Here is a 14,253-nt window from a genome sequence, read left to right as displayed (position 1 = left end):
TCAGCCCAGTTTTGCATCCTATCGATGCTCCACTGTAACCTCTGACAACCCTCCAAACTACCTACAACACTTCAACCTTTGTGTCATCTGCAAACTTACTAACTCATCCCTCCACTTCCTCAACCAGGTCATTTATAAAAATCATGTTATATCAGTCCCAAAGTGTTTGAATAAACGAGAATCCACTGTATTTTGTTCTCCTTTGCACACGTGTGTGTAATGGCCTGGGAAAAGTTTCACTGTTTTTGTAATGGTTTCTCTCTAGTGCAGTGTTTGGGTTATGACTAGAGATAACGGGGGCTTTGGAATGTGTGCTGTCCAATGAGGGAAGTGTTCTTCTTTCTTGTTTGCCCGAGAGCGAGGGATTCGCGGGCTTTTGTTCGGCAGAAGATGGAGAGAGAAGATGTCAGAATGGAGAGGTCATAGACTGCAGGACGGAGTGGACCTGGAATGGGGTCGGGAGTCGACGCCATCCGGGAGAAATCGATGGAGAACGAACAGATGGGAAACTGTGAGCTCCAATGTGCACATTCGACTGTTTCATTAACATGGGCCCTTTTCTTTTTGTTTTCTTTACTAAACCCCCAGTCAAATTAAAAATTATAAAGCTAAATCATTTAATTGTGTATGGTTTGTTATTTCTTAGTACTGATTTGTAACAAGGGAAACACATCACGCAGCATCCACACAAATGAGATTTCACCAGTCTGACGGGGGCAGCAACTGTCTCCCCTAGACTAACGCAGCCCGCCGAACCGGGGGTTACATGTGCTAAAAATGCCATTAAACAATCTTCAATCTTGAAACATGATTTCTCTAATTACAAATCCTCTCAGTATCATTAAATGTTGACATCACACTAGTTGTTACAAGAACCAGCAGTTCTCCAATTCCTGAGGTCTGTGTAACACTCTAAACACTTCAGCCACAAAATCTCCAGTGTCCTTGAAAGTTGGATTGCTGGACAGATGCCAGCAGCGACAATGTACAAAACATCAATTCAACACAGTGTTCACAGTTAACACAGAAGCCACATCGCGGGTAAACTGAGAGGCAACCACCCACGCCTGGTTGTGCCTGGGATGGAGGCAGTCAGCTGTCCTCTGCCAAAGGTTGTGTTCACACTGGGTGTCCATTCACCCTCAGTCGACAGGGGTGAGGGTCCCTGTGACGGGCATCCTCCCCTCCCCACTCACCCCGCTGCTAACGGGTGAACTTCCCGACACACGGAGATGATGCCTGTGTGGTGTCTCGGATTGGCCTATGTGCCCAACCCCCAGCCAGGATCCTAGGCCTCGCCTAGACTCTTTTGTCCGCAGGGAGGGTCCCGATCAGCAGCTCCTTGTTCCCGAAGTCCCAGTAAGCTGTCATATGGAAGGCTATGTTCGACAGAACCACCAGGTACTCCAGGAAGGAGAAGACAGTGTAAACTGCAAGAGACAGCAAGGGCATAGGTCAGGGCAAATGCATATGTCAGAGGGCACAGTTCAGGATTGGGGTAAAGGTCAGAAGGGTCACTCGAGGGCAAATATGCAGGTCAAAGGGCATAGATCATCAGGGGCTTCAGAGGAGGTTTACTGGTGTAGAAGGTGTAGTATCATCCACTCAGAACTCCAGGGCAGTGAGTCAGTCAGGTATGTCCCTCAGGGTCTGGAGGTTGGTGGGGAACGAGTGCTGAATTTCAGAGAGGTTGGGAAGGTCGTCAGGAACGGGTGGTCCAATGTCACTCACCTCCGCTCTCACAGTAAGCATTGTGTCGCAGGTAACAGCCGACCGCCAGAAGGAATGAGAACAGGTTGAAGACAAAGAGCCTGATTTTCCACTGGTATGACGTCCGCTCCTGACCGGAGGGGCAGGGAGGGAGGGAAATGAATAGGAGGGGTGAGAAGAGACAGAGATCAGGGTTCATTCATTTCACAAATCCCAACAACATATACAACATATGGCAGTGGAGGTTAATCCGTGGACTTCAGTCTGCAGGCTGGCAAGCTTCCTCATCGTGGGCAGATCAAAGTCAAAATCATTTTATTATCCAAGTAACAATATGTCACCGTACACAACCCTGAGATTTGTGGGCACTCACTGGAAAAATAAAGAAATACAGTGGAATTTATTGAAAAACTACACATAATCGAAGACTGAACCAACAACCAATCTGCAAAAGACGACAAATCGTGCAAATAATAAAAAACACTATTGACAACAGGAATTGTAGAGGCCTTGAATATGAGTCTCTAAGTTGTGGAATCAGTTCAGATTCGAGGTGAGTGAAGTTATCCACACCAGTTCAGGAGGCTGATGTTAGAGGTGTAATAAGTGTTCTTGAACTTGGTGTTGTGGGACCTGAGACTCCTGTATCTCCTGTCCGATGGTGGTGGATCAGAAAATTAAATGGCAAGGGATCCATGGTGACCTAGCCATTTAGAATCAGAGTTAGTATGTAGAAGCTTTAGAAAGGATGCAGGGGAGATTCACCTGGATGCTGCCTGGATTACAGAATATCTCTTCTGGGGATAGGTTAGGTGGGCTAGCGCTTTTCTCTTTGGACTGAAGGAGGACTAGAGGTGACTTGATAGAGGTGTACAGGATAAGAGGCATAGACTGAGTGGACAGCCAAACATTTCTTTTTCCCCAGGGTGGAAATAGCTAATACAAGACAACATAACATTAAGGTGATTGGAGGAAAGTATGGGGGGGGGGGGGGGGATGTCTGAGGTAGGCTTTTTACACTGAGTGGTGGGTATCTGGAACGCACTGCCTTGTATTAGCCATTTCTGCCCTGGGGAAAAGTCTCTGACTGTCCACTTTATCAATGCCTCTTATCAGCCTGCACACCTCTAATCCTCCTTCATTCTAAAGCAAAAAGCCCTAGTTCCCTCTCGTATCCAGGCTGCATCCTGGTAAATCTCCTCTGCACCCTCTAAAACTTCCTTATCCTTCCTAAAATGAGGCAACAGAACTGAACATAATACTCCATGAGTGGTCTGACCAACATTGTGTTCATGTGGAAATTAGAATCAGAACCAGATTTAATATCACTGGCATATTTCATAAAATGTGTTGGTTTGTGGCAGCAGTACATTACAATACATAATAATAAAAAACTATAAATTACATTAAGAAATATATTTTAATTATTAAGTTTAAAAAGTAGAGCAAGTAAAAAGATAGTGAGGTAGTGTACAATCCATGGGTTCATGGTGTATAATGTGGGGAAATGCAAGGCTGTCCTCACTGTAGGATAATGAGGCCTACAGTGCCGATCACGGACGCCTGTGTTCTTATGACTACACTCACTCCCTCTCTGCCCCTAAACCTAGGCTGAAAGAGGAAGGAGGGAGACTCAGGCCTCCGCCTCGGAGCTGGAGGAGCAGAGGCTCGGCCCTGCAGACCCACACTCGCCCCATGGGAGCTGAGGGGAGGGATCTCCCCAGCACTGCCCTCCTCTCACAGTGGCTCAGTGCTGCCACCCGATGCCCATGGGGGGAAGTGCAGTACGTGAAGCAGCCAGCGAATTCAGCCCAGCTGCTTGGATTTAGGCTGCTAATCGCTCTAAACAACCTTTTAATGGGTGTGTAGAGTGACATAGGACTAATGTACACACCCTAACGCTGCTCTGGTTCCTTAGTGTTGTCAGAGCTGCGGCGTGGGTAGCGGGGATAGGCTCTCATGATTTAATAAATGGTCCCAATGGTGTGTATCTTCACAATGAAGTGAAGGAACGGGGGAGGGGGGATTACCTCAGGACTTACTGTGCTTTTCTTGCTGTGGTGACAGATGAGGGGACGGACAGATGTGGAGGAACGGAGGGGGGCATTACCTCAGGACTTACTGTGCTTTTCTTGCTGTGGTGACAGATGAGGGGACGGACAGATGTGGAGGAACGGAGGGGGGCATTACCTCAGGACTTACTGTGCTTTTCTTGCTGTGGTGCCAGATGAGGGGACAGACAGATGTGGAGGAACAGAGGGGGGCATTACCTCAGGACTTACTCTGCTTTTCTTGCTGTGGTGCCAGATGAGGGGACGGACAGATGTGGAGGAACAGAGGGGGGCATTACCTCAGGACTTACTGTGCTTTCCTTGCTGTGGTGCCAGATGAGGGGACGGACAGATGTGGAGGAACGGAGGGGGGCATTACCTCAGGACTTACTGTGCTTTCCTTGCTGTGGTGCCAGATGAGGGGACGGACAGATGTGGAGGAACGGAGGGGGTCATTACCTCAGGACTTACTGTGCTTTTCTTGCTGTGGTGCCAGATGAGGGGACGGACAGATGTGGAGGAACGGAGGGGGGCATTACCTCAGGACTTACTCTGCTTTTCTTGCTGTGGTGCCAGATGAGGGGACGGACAGGTGTGGAGGAACGGAGGGGGGATTACCTCAGGACTTACTGTGCTTTCCTTGCTGTGGTGCCAGATGAGGGGACGGACAGATGTGGAGGAACGGAGGGGGGATTACCTCAGGACTTACTGTGCTTTTCTTGCTGTGGTGCCAGATGAGGGGACTGACAGATGTGGAGGAACGGAGGGGGGCATTACCTCAGGACTTACTGTGCTTTCCTTGCTGTGGTGCCAGATGAGGGGACGGACAGATGTGGAGGAACGGAGGGGGGCATTACCTCAGGACTTACTGTGCTTTCCTTGCTGTGGTGACAGATGAGGGGACAGACAGATGTGGAGGAACGGAGGGGGGATTACCTCAGGACTTACTGTGCTTTTCTTGCTGTGGTGCCAGATGAGGGGACTGACAGATGTGGAGGAACGGAGGGGGGCATTACCTCAGGACTTACTGTGCTTTCCTTGCTGTGGTGCCAGATGAGGGGACGGACAGATGTGGAGGAACGGAGGGGGGCATTACCTCAGGACTTACTGTGCTTTCCTTGCTGTGGTGCCAGATGAGGGGACTGACAGATGTGGAGGAACGGAGGGGGGATTACCTCAGGACTTACTGTGCTTTTCTTGCTGTGGTGCCAGATGAGGGGACAGACAGATGTGGAGGAACAGAGGGGGGCATTACCTCAGGACTTACTGTGCTTTTCTTGCTGTGGTGCCAGATGAGGGGACGGACAGATGTGGAGGAACGGAGGGGGGCATTACCTCAGGACTTACTGTGCTTTCCTTGCTGTGGTGACAGATGAGGGGACGGACAGATGTGGAGGAACGGAGGGGGGATTACCTCAGGACTTACTGTGCTTTTCTTGCTGTGGTGCCAGATGAGGGGACAGACAGATGTGGAGGAACAGAGGGGGGCATTACCTCAGGACTTACTGTGCTTTTCTTGCTGTGGTGCCAGATGAGGGGACGGACAGATGTGGAGGAACGGAGGGGGGCATTACCTCAGGACTTACTGTGCTTTTCTTGCTGTGGTGCCAGATGAGGGGACGGACAGATGTGGAGGAACGGAGGGGGGCATTACCTCAGGACTTACTGTGCTTTTCTTGCTGTGGTGCCAGATGAGGGGACGGACAGATGTGGAGGAACAGAGGGGGGCATTACTTCAGGACTTACTGTGCTTTTCTTGCTGTGGTGCCAGATGAGGGGACGGACAGATGTGGAGGAACGGAGGGGGGCATTACCTCAGGACTTACTGTGCTTTTCTTGCTGTGGTGCCAGATGAGGGGACGGACAGATGTGGAGGAACGGAGGGGGCATTACCTCAGGACTTACTGTGCTTTTCTTGCTGTGGTGCCAGATGAGGGGACGGACAGATGTGGAGGAACGGAGGGGGGCATTACCTCAGGACTTACTCTGCTTTTCTTGCTGTGGTGCCAGATGAGGGGACGGACAGATGTGGAGGAACGGAGGGGGGATTACCTCAGGACTTACTGTGCTTTTCTTGCTGTGGTGTCAGATATGGGGACAGACAGATGTGGAGGAACGGAGGGGGGATTACCTCACGACTTACTGTGCTTTTCTTGCTGTGGTGCCAGATATGGGGACAGACAGATGTGGAGGAACGGAGGGGGGCATTACCTCAGGACTTACTGTGCTTTTCTTGCTGTGGTGCCAGATGAGGGGACGGACAGATGTGGAGGAACGGAGGGGGGCATTACCTCAGGACTTACTGTGCTTTCTTTGCTGTGGTGACAGATGAGGGGACGGACAGATGTGGAGGAACGGAGGGGGGCATTACCTCAGGACTTACTGTGCTTTCCTTGCTGTGGTGCCAGATGAGGGGACGGACAGATGTGGAGGAACGGAGGGGGGGCATTACCTCAGGACTTACTGTGCTTTTCTTGCTGTGGTGCCAGATGAGGCACGTGAGGAACATGTGCAGCATGGACGATGCCATGAAGGTGATGAAAGCTTTCTCATGAACCCTGCAAGGAGACAAGGTGCAGAGAGGGGACTGAGCTTTGAAACCAACTCCGAGGATATTACCCCACTGATCCCACGAATGAGACCCAATCCCCACTGATCTCGGGATTCAGAGCATTTCCCCCACTGAACCTGGAAATTAGAGCTCTCCCCTCACTGATCCCGGGAACGAGATCCCTTCTACTCACTGATCCTGGGAATCAGAACTCTCCCCTCCCCAATCCCAGGAATGAGATCTCTCTCTCTCGCCCCCACTGCTCCTGGTTATCAGCACTCTATGCAATAATCCCGGGTACCAGATCGCTCCCTCATCCATCCTGGGAATCAAACTTCTCCCACTAAACCCACCAATCAGATTTCTTCCTCGTTAACCACAGGAATTAAACTGTTCAGCTACTAATCCTGGGAATCAGAGTTCGTCCCCACTTATTCTGGAATGAGACCTAATCCTCACTAATCCCAGGAATCAAAGCTCTCCCCACTGATCCTGGGAATCAGAGTTCATCCTCACAAATTCCAAGGATTAATTATCTTCCCTGTTAATCCTGGGCATTGCATCTCTTCCCCACTAATCCTGGAATTCTCCGCTATCCTCTCTAATGAGACCATAAGACATAGGAGCAGAATTGGACCATTCTGTCCATCGAGTGTCCTTCACCATGGCTGATTTATTAACCCTCTCAACTTAATTTTCCTGCTTTCTCCCGGTAACCTTTGACGTCCTGACTAATCAAGAATCTATCCACCTCCACTTTCAATATACTCAATGACTCGGCCTCCACAGCCGTCTGTGGCAATGAATTCCACAGATTCACCACCCTCTGGTTAAAGAAATTCCTCCGCATCTCTGTTCGAAAGGGACGTTCTTCTATCCTGAGACTGCACCCTCTGGTCCTAGACTCCACCACAATGGGAAACATCTTCTCCACATCCACTCAATCTAGGACTTTCAACATTCAATAGGATCCCCCCCCCCCCCCAATCTTCTAAACTCCAGTGAGTACAGACCCAGATCCATCAAACACTCCTCAGACATTAACTCTTTCATTCCTGTGAACCTCCTCTGAACCCTCTCCAATGTCAGCACATCCTTTCTTAGATAAGGAGACTCAAAGTGCTCACAATATTTCATGTGTGGTCTGACCAATGCCTCAGCAGCAAAGAAGGGGATCATGGAACTCGCGTGCCCATCTTTTAATCTACTCTAAGATCAACCTTCCCCTTCCCTCCCACATAGCCCTCCATTCTTCCCATCATCTTTTGCCTATCTAAGGCAAAAGTCCCTAATGTATCGGCCTCTACCACCACCCCTGACAGGGTGTTTCACACACCCACCACTGTCTCTGTCAAAAAAAACTTACCACTGATATCCCTCCAATCACCTTAAAATTATGCCCCCTCATGTTAGCCATTTCCACCCTGATCAGTCGAGAGGAGCTTGAGAAATCCCAGAAATTCCCTGGAGTTCCTTGGGTAATAGGCTAGATTCCCTGAGATTAGCGGATGGAGCCTTGCGGAGTGGGGTGGGGGAGACGACACTTACAGTGATTCTCGCTGGATGAGACGTAAGTTAGCAGCAGCAGTGCCAGGTTCTCCAGCAGGTTGGAGGCGAGGTTGATGAGGCAGAGGGAGCCGTACCAGACCGTGGGCGCACAGGACCGGCAGTAGTGGCTCCAGTAAGCCAGGGCCACGAGCAGCCGGGGAGCTGAGTGCAGTCCGATGCAGAACCTCCAGACATAGCGCTGGGGTGTCTCCCCACCGATGGCAGCGCTGATCGATGGCAGGTAGTTGGGCACCTGCAGGAAGGGAAGAGTGGTGAGGGCCAGGGAGAGGTGTTTCCCCCACCCCCCCATCAATCCATCGAAGTCATCTCAGCAGAGAGTGCTGGAGGTACTCATTCGAAATGCACACAACAGGAACAGGCCATTCAAGCCTTTGAACTTACTCTATATTTTCCTAGCACTCTGCCTATCACGGGCACATCCCTCTCCACTACAGGTAGTATCTACAGGGGTCAGAATCAGGTTTAGTATCACAACTATATATTGTGAAATTTATTGTTTTGTGGCAGCAGTGCATTGCAGCTGATAATAATTTAAAATATTTACATATTATTTTAAGAAACATACATAAAGATTAAGTAAAAATTTACAATAGAGAAAAAAATACTGAGGTAGTGTTCAAGAGTTCAATGTCCATTCAGAAATCTGATAGGGGAGAGGAAAAAATGTTCCTAAAATACTGAGTGTGTGTCTTCAGGCTCCCGTACCTCCGCCTGATGGTAGCAATGAGAATAGGACATGTCCTGGGTGATGGGTGTCATTGAGGATGGACGCCTCCTTCTGAAGATGTCCACGATGCCAGGCAGGCCAGTGCCCATGATGGAGCTGGCTGAGTTTACAGCTTTCTGCAGCTTTTGCCGATCCTGTGCACTGGCCCCTCCAGACCAGACGGTGGTGCAACCAGTTAGAATGCCCTCCACGGTACATCTATAGAAACTTGTGAGTGTCTTTGCAGACATATCAAATCTCCTCTAACTCTGAATGAAATGCAGCTGTTGTCGTCATCAATACGCTGATGCCTCAGGTAGGCAACTTCAATCATCAAAGATCCCCCCCCAACTGGGCCATGCCATCTTCTCACACCTACCATTGGGTAGGAATTACAGAAGCCCGAGGTCCCACACCACTGGGTTTAGGAGCACAAGAGATTCTGCAGATGCTGGAACTCCTGAACAAAGCACACAACTGCTCGGGGAACTCAGCAGGTCAGGCAGCATCTATAGCGAGGAATAAACAGTCGATGTTTCGTTAAAGACATTTTGTCAAACATTTATCCCCCTCTATAGATGCTGCCTGCTGTACGAGGTTCAGAACAACTACTTCCCTTCAGTCATATGGTTCCTGAAGCGACCGGCACAACATCAATCTGTATCTCAGTACAGCAACACCGTGACACTTTGCACTTGCAATGGGCTTGGATTTTTTAAAAATTCTAATTGTGTTCTTTATTTATTTAGAGATACAGCACAGAGCAGGCCCTTCCACCCTTCGATCCACAACACCCAGCAACCCACAACTACCCCCAATTTACCCTCACCGAATCAGATGACCAAATAACCTACAATACTAACTGGTACGTGTTTGGACTTTGGCAGTACCTGGAGGAAACCCACATGGTCACAGGAAGAACAAACCCCTTACAGTGGATGCTGGGATTCAACTCTGAACTCCAAAGCCCCCAGCTGTAACAGCGTCGCACTAACCGTGCATCTTTCTTGTATAATAGCTACAGATGTACCACAGAGAGCATTCTAACTGGTTGCATCACTGTCTGGCCTGGAGGGGCCAGTGCACGAGATCAGAAAAAGCTACAGAAAGTTGTAAACTCACTCAGCTCCATCGAGGACATCTTCAGAAGGAGGCATCCATCATTACAGACCCCATCACCCAGGACACGTCCTCTTCTCGTTGCTGCCATCAGCGAGGGACATCAGTTCAGCTCCCATCCCCACACAGCATATAGGGAGAGGGGTGGTGTTGGGAGAGGGGTGGTGTAGGGAGAGGGGTGGTGTAGGGAGAGGGGTGGTGTAGGGAGAGGGGTGGTGTTTGGAGAGGGGTGGTGTTGGAGAGGGGTGGTGTTTGGAGAGGGGTGGTGTTTGGGAGAGGGGTGGTGTTTGGAGAGGGGTGGTGTAGGGAGAGGGGTGGTGTAGGGAGAGGGGTGGTGTAGGGAGAGGGGTGGTGTTTGGAGAGGGGTGGTGTAGGGAGAGGGGTGGTGTTTTGGAGAGGGGTGGTGTTGGGAGAGGGGTGGTGTTGGGAGAGGGGTGGTGTGGGAGAGGGGTGGTGTTGGGAGAGGGGTGGTGTTGGGAGAGGGGTGGTGTAGGGAGAGGGGTGGTGTTTGGAGAGGGGTGGTGTTGGGAGAGGGGTGGTGTTGGGAGAGGGGTGGTGTTGGAGAGGGGTGGTGTAGGGAGAGGGGTGGTGTAGGGAGAGGGGTGGTGTTGGGAGAGGGGTGTGTTTGGAGAGGGGTGGTGTAGGGAGAGGGGTGGTGTAGGGAGAGGGGTGGTGTTGGGAGAGGGGTGGTGTTTGGAGAGGGGTGGTGTTTGGAGAGGGGTGGGTGTGGGGAGAGGGGTGGTGTTTGGAGAGGGGTGGTGTTTGGAGAGGGGTGGTGTTTGGAGAGGGGTGGTGTTGGAGAGGGGTGGGTGTTGGGAGAGGGGTGGTGTGGAGAGGGGTGGTGTTTGGAGAGGGGTGGTGTTTGGAGAGGGGGTGGTGTTTGGAGAGGGGTGGTGTAGGGAGAGGGGTGGTGTTTGGAGAGGGGTGGTGTTTGGAGAGGGGTGGTGTGGGAGGAGGGGTGGTGTTTGGAGAGGGGTGGGTGTTGGGAGAGGGGTGGTGTTGGAGAGGGGGTGGGTGTTGGGAGGGGGTGGTGTTTGGAGAGGGGGTGGTGTTTGGAGGGGGGGGTGTAGGGAGAGGGGTGGTGTTGGGAGGGGTGGGTTGGGAGGGGTGGGTGTGGAGAGGGGTGGTGTTGGGGAGAGGGGTGGTGTGGGAGGGGGGTGGTGTTGGGAGAGGGGGGGTGTTGGAGAGGGGGGTGTTGGAGAGGGGTGGTGTTTGGAGAGGGGTGGTGTGGGGAGAGGGGGTGGTGTTGGGAGAGGGGTGGTGTTTGGAGAGGGGTGGTGTTTGGAGAGGGTGGTGGGTTGGGAGAGGGGTGGTGTAGGGAGAGGGGTGGTGTAGGGAGAGGGGTGGGTGGTTGGAGAGGGGGTGGTGTAGGGAGAGGGTGGTGTTGGGGAGGGGTGGTGTTTGGAGAGGGGGGGGTTGGAGGGGTGGTGTGGGAGGGGTGGTTGTTGGAGAGGGGTGGTGTTTGGAGAGGGGTGGTGTAGGGAGAGGGGTGGTGTTTGGAGAGGGGTGGTGTTGGAGAGGGGTGGTGTTGGGTGAGGGGGTGGTGTAGGGAGGGGGTGGGTGTAGGGAGAGGGGTGGGTGTAGGGAGGGGGTGGTGTTTGGAGAGGGGTGGTGTGTGGAGAGGGGTGGTGTGGGAGAGGGGTGGTGTTTGGAGAGGGGTGGTGTTTGGAGAGGGGGTGGTGTAGGGAGAGGGGTGGTGTAGGGAGAGGGGTGGTGTAGGGAGAGGGGTGGTGTTGGGGGGGTGGGTGGGAGGCGGGGTGGTGTTGGGAGAGGGGTGGTGTTTGGAGAGGGGTGGTGTAGGGAGAGGGGTGGTGTAGGGAGAGGGGTGGTGTTGGGAGAGGGGTGGTGTAGGGAGAGGGGTGGTGTTTGGAGAGGGGTGGTGTAGGGAGGGGGTGGTGTTGGGAGAGGGGGTGGTGTAGGGAGAGGGGTGGTGTTTGGAGAGGGGTGGTGTAGGGAGAGGGGTGGTGTTTGGAGAGGGGTGGTGTTTGGAGAGGGGTGGTGTAGGGAGAGGGGTGGTGTAGGGAGAGGGGTGGTGTTGGGAGAGGGGTGGTGTAGGGAGAGGGGTGGTGTTTGGAGAGGGGTGGTGTTGGGAGAGGGGTGGTGTTTGGAGAGGGGTGGTGTTGGGGAGAGGGGTGGTGTAGGGAGAGGGTGGTGTTGGGAGAGGGGTGGTGTTTGGAGAGGGGTGGTGTTGGGAGAGGGGTGTGTAGGGAGAGGGGTGGTGTAGGGAGAGGGGTGGTGTTGGGGAGAGGGGTGGTGTAGGGAGAGGGGTGGTGTTGGGAGAGGGTGGTGTAGGGAGAGGGGTGGTGTTTGGAGAGGGGTGGTGTTTGGAGAGGGGTGGTGTTGGGAGAGGGGTGGTGTTGGGAGAGGGGTGGTGTTTGGAGAGGGGTGGTGTTTGGAGAGGGGTGGTGTTGGGAGAGGGGTGGTGTTTGGAGAGGGGTGGTGTTTGGAGAGGGGTGGTGTAGGGAGAGGGGTGGTGTTGGGAGAGGGGTGGTGTAGGGAGAGGGGTGGTGTTGGGAGAGGGGTGGTGTAGGGAGAGGGGTGGTGTTTGGAGAGGGGTGGTGTTGGGAGGGGGTGGTGTAGGGAGAGGGGTGGTGTTGGGAGAGGGGTGGTGTTTGGAGAGGGGTGGTGTAGGGAGGGGGTGGTGTAGGGAGAGGGGTGGTGTTGGGAGAGGGGGTGGTGTTTGGAGAGGGGTGGTGTAGGGAGGGGGTGGTGTAGGAGAGGGGTGGTGTTGGGAGAGGGGTGGTGTTGGGAGAGGGGTGGTGTAGGGAGGGGGTGGTGTAGGGAGAGGGTGGTGTTGGGAGAGGGGTGGTGTTTGGAGAGGGGTGGTGTTGGGAGAGGGGTGGTGTAGGGAGAGGGGTGGTGTTGGGGAGAGGGGTGGTGTAGGGAGAGGGGTGGTGTTTGGAGAGGGGTGGTGGTCGGGAGAGGGGTGGTGTAGGGAGAGGGGTGGTGTTTGGAGAGGGGTGGTGTTTGGAGAGGGGTGGTGTTTGGCGAGGGGTGGTGTTTGGAGAGGGGTGGTGTTGGAGAGGGGTGGTGTTTGGAGAGGGGTGGTGTAGGGAGAGGGGTGGTGTAGGGAGAGGGGTGGTGTTTGGAGAGGGGGTGGTGTTTGGAGAGGGGTGGTGTTTGGAGAGGGGTGGTGTTTGGAGAGGGGTGGTGTTTGGAGAGGGTGGTGTTTGGGAGAGGGGTGGTGTTGGGAGAGGGGTGGTGTTGGGCGAGGGGTGGTGTTTGGAGAGGGGTGGTGGTTGGGGAGGGGTGGTGTAGGGAGAGGGGTGGTGTTGGGAGAGGGGTGGTGTGGGAGGGTGGTGTTTGGAGAGGGGTGGTGTAGGGAGAGGGGTGGTGTAGGGAGAGGGGTGGTGTTTGGAGAGGGGTGGTGTTTGGAGAGGGGTGGTGTTGGGAGAGGGGTGGTGTTTGGGAGGGGTGGAGTTTGGAGAGGGGTGGTGTTTGGGCGGGGTGGTGTTGGGAGAGGGGTGGTGTTTGGAGAGGGGTGGTGTAGGGAGAGGGGTGGTGTTTGGAGAGGGGTGGTGTAGGGAGAGGGGTGGTGTTGGGAGAGGGGTGGTGTAGGAGAGGGGTGGTGTTTGGAGAGGGGTGGTGTTTGGAGAGGGGTGGTGTGGGGAGGGGTGGTGTTTGGAGAGGGGTGGTGTAGGGAGAGGGGTGGTGTTGGAGAGGGGTGGTGTTTGGAGAGGGGTGGTGTTTGGAGAGGGGGGTGTAGGGAGAGGGGTGGTGTTTGGAGAGGGGTGGTGTTTGGAGGGGGGTGGTGTTTGGAGAGGGGTGGTGTTTGGAGAGGGGTGGTGTTGGTGGGAGGGGTGGTGTTTGGAGAGGGGTGGTGTAGGGAGAGGGGTGGTGTTTGGAGAGGGGTGGTGTTGGAGAGGGGGTGGTGTTTGGAGAGGGGTGGTGTTTGGAGAGGGGGTGGTGTTGGAGAGGGTGGTGTTGGGAGAGGGGTGGTGTAGTGAGAGGGGTGGTGTTTGGAGAGGGGTGGTGTGGGAGAGGGGTGGTGTAGGGAGAGGGGTGGTGTAGGGAGAGGGGTGGTGTAGGGGAGAGGGGTGGTGTATGGAGAGGGGTGGTGTTTGGAGAGGGGTGGTGTTTGGAGAGGGGTGGTGTTTGGAGAGGGGTGGTGTAGGGAGAGGGGTGGTGTTTGGAGAGGGGTGGTGTAGGGAGAGGGTGGTGTTGGGAGAGGGGTGGTGTAGGGAGGGGGTGGTGTGGAGAGGGGTGGTGTAGGGAGAGGGGTGGTGTTGGAGAGGGGTGGTGTTTGGAGAGGGGTGGTGTAGGGAGAGGGGTGGTGTTTGGCGAGGGGTGGTGTTTGGAGAGGGGTGGTGTTTGGAGAGGGGTGGTGTTTGGAGAGGGGTGGTGTTTGGCGGGGTGTGTTGGGAGAGGGGTGGTGTAGGGAGAGGGGTGGTGTTTGGCGAGGGGTGGTGTAGGGAGAGGGGTGGTGTAGGGCGAGGGGTGGTGTAGGGAGAGGGGTGGTGTTTGGAGAGGGGTGGTGTTTGGCGAGGGGTGGTGTTGGGAGAGGGGTGGTGTTTGGAGAGGGGTGGTGTAGGGAGAGGGGTGGTGTA

The 14,253-nt window shown here is 53.9% G+C and overlaps 1 protein-coding gene across 2 annotated transcripts in view; it reads right to left on the bottom strand.

The window, feature by feature from the left end:
• Positions 1 to 616: 616 nt before the first annotated feature.
• Positions 617 to 14,253, bottom strand: part of pgap2 (post-GPI attachment to proteins 2) — a 29,475-nt gene continuing 15,838 nt past the window's right edge. The window contains exons 3-6 of one of the 2 annotated variants that reach the window (XM_073044405.1): positions 7,861 to 8,113; positions 6,214 to 6,320; positions 1,732 to 1,840; positions 617 to 1,430 (exon numbers count right to left, since the gene is read on the bottom strand). In XM_073044405.1, coding sequence (XP_072900506.1) covers positions 1,300 to 1,430; positions 1,732 to 1,840; positions 6,214 to 6,320; positions 7,861 to 8,113 — 600 coding nt within the window. In that variant the 3' untranslated portion in view covers positions 617 to 1,299. The remainder of the gene's footprint in view (positions 1,431 to 1,731; positions 1,841 to 6,213; positions 6,321 to 7,860; positions 8,114 to 14,253) is intronic. The other variant, XM_073044406.1, reaches the window with a different exon arrangement.

This window comes from Hemitrygon akajei, chromosome 4 (assembly GCF_048418815.1).
Source record: "Hemitrygon akajei chromosome 4, sHemAka1.3, whole genome shotgun sequence".
NCBI classification, from domain to species: domain Eukaryota; kingdom Metazoa; phylum Chordata; class Chondrichthyes; order Myliobatiformes; family Dasyatidae; genus Hemitrygon; species Hemitrygon akajei.
This window is presented reverse-complemented; position numbering and strand designations above follow the sequence as displayed.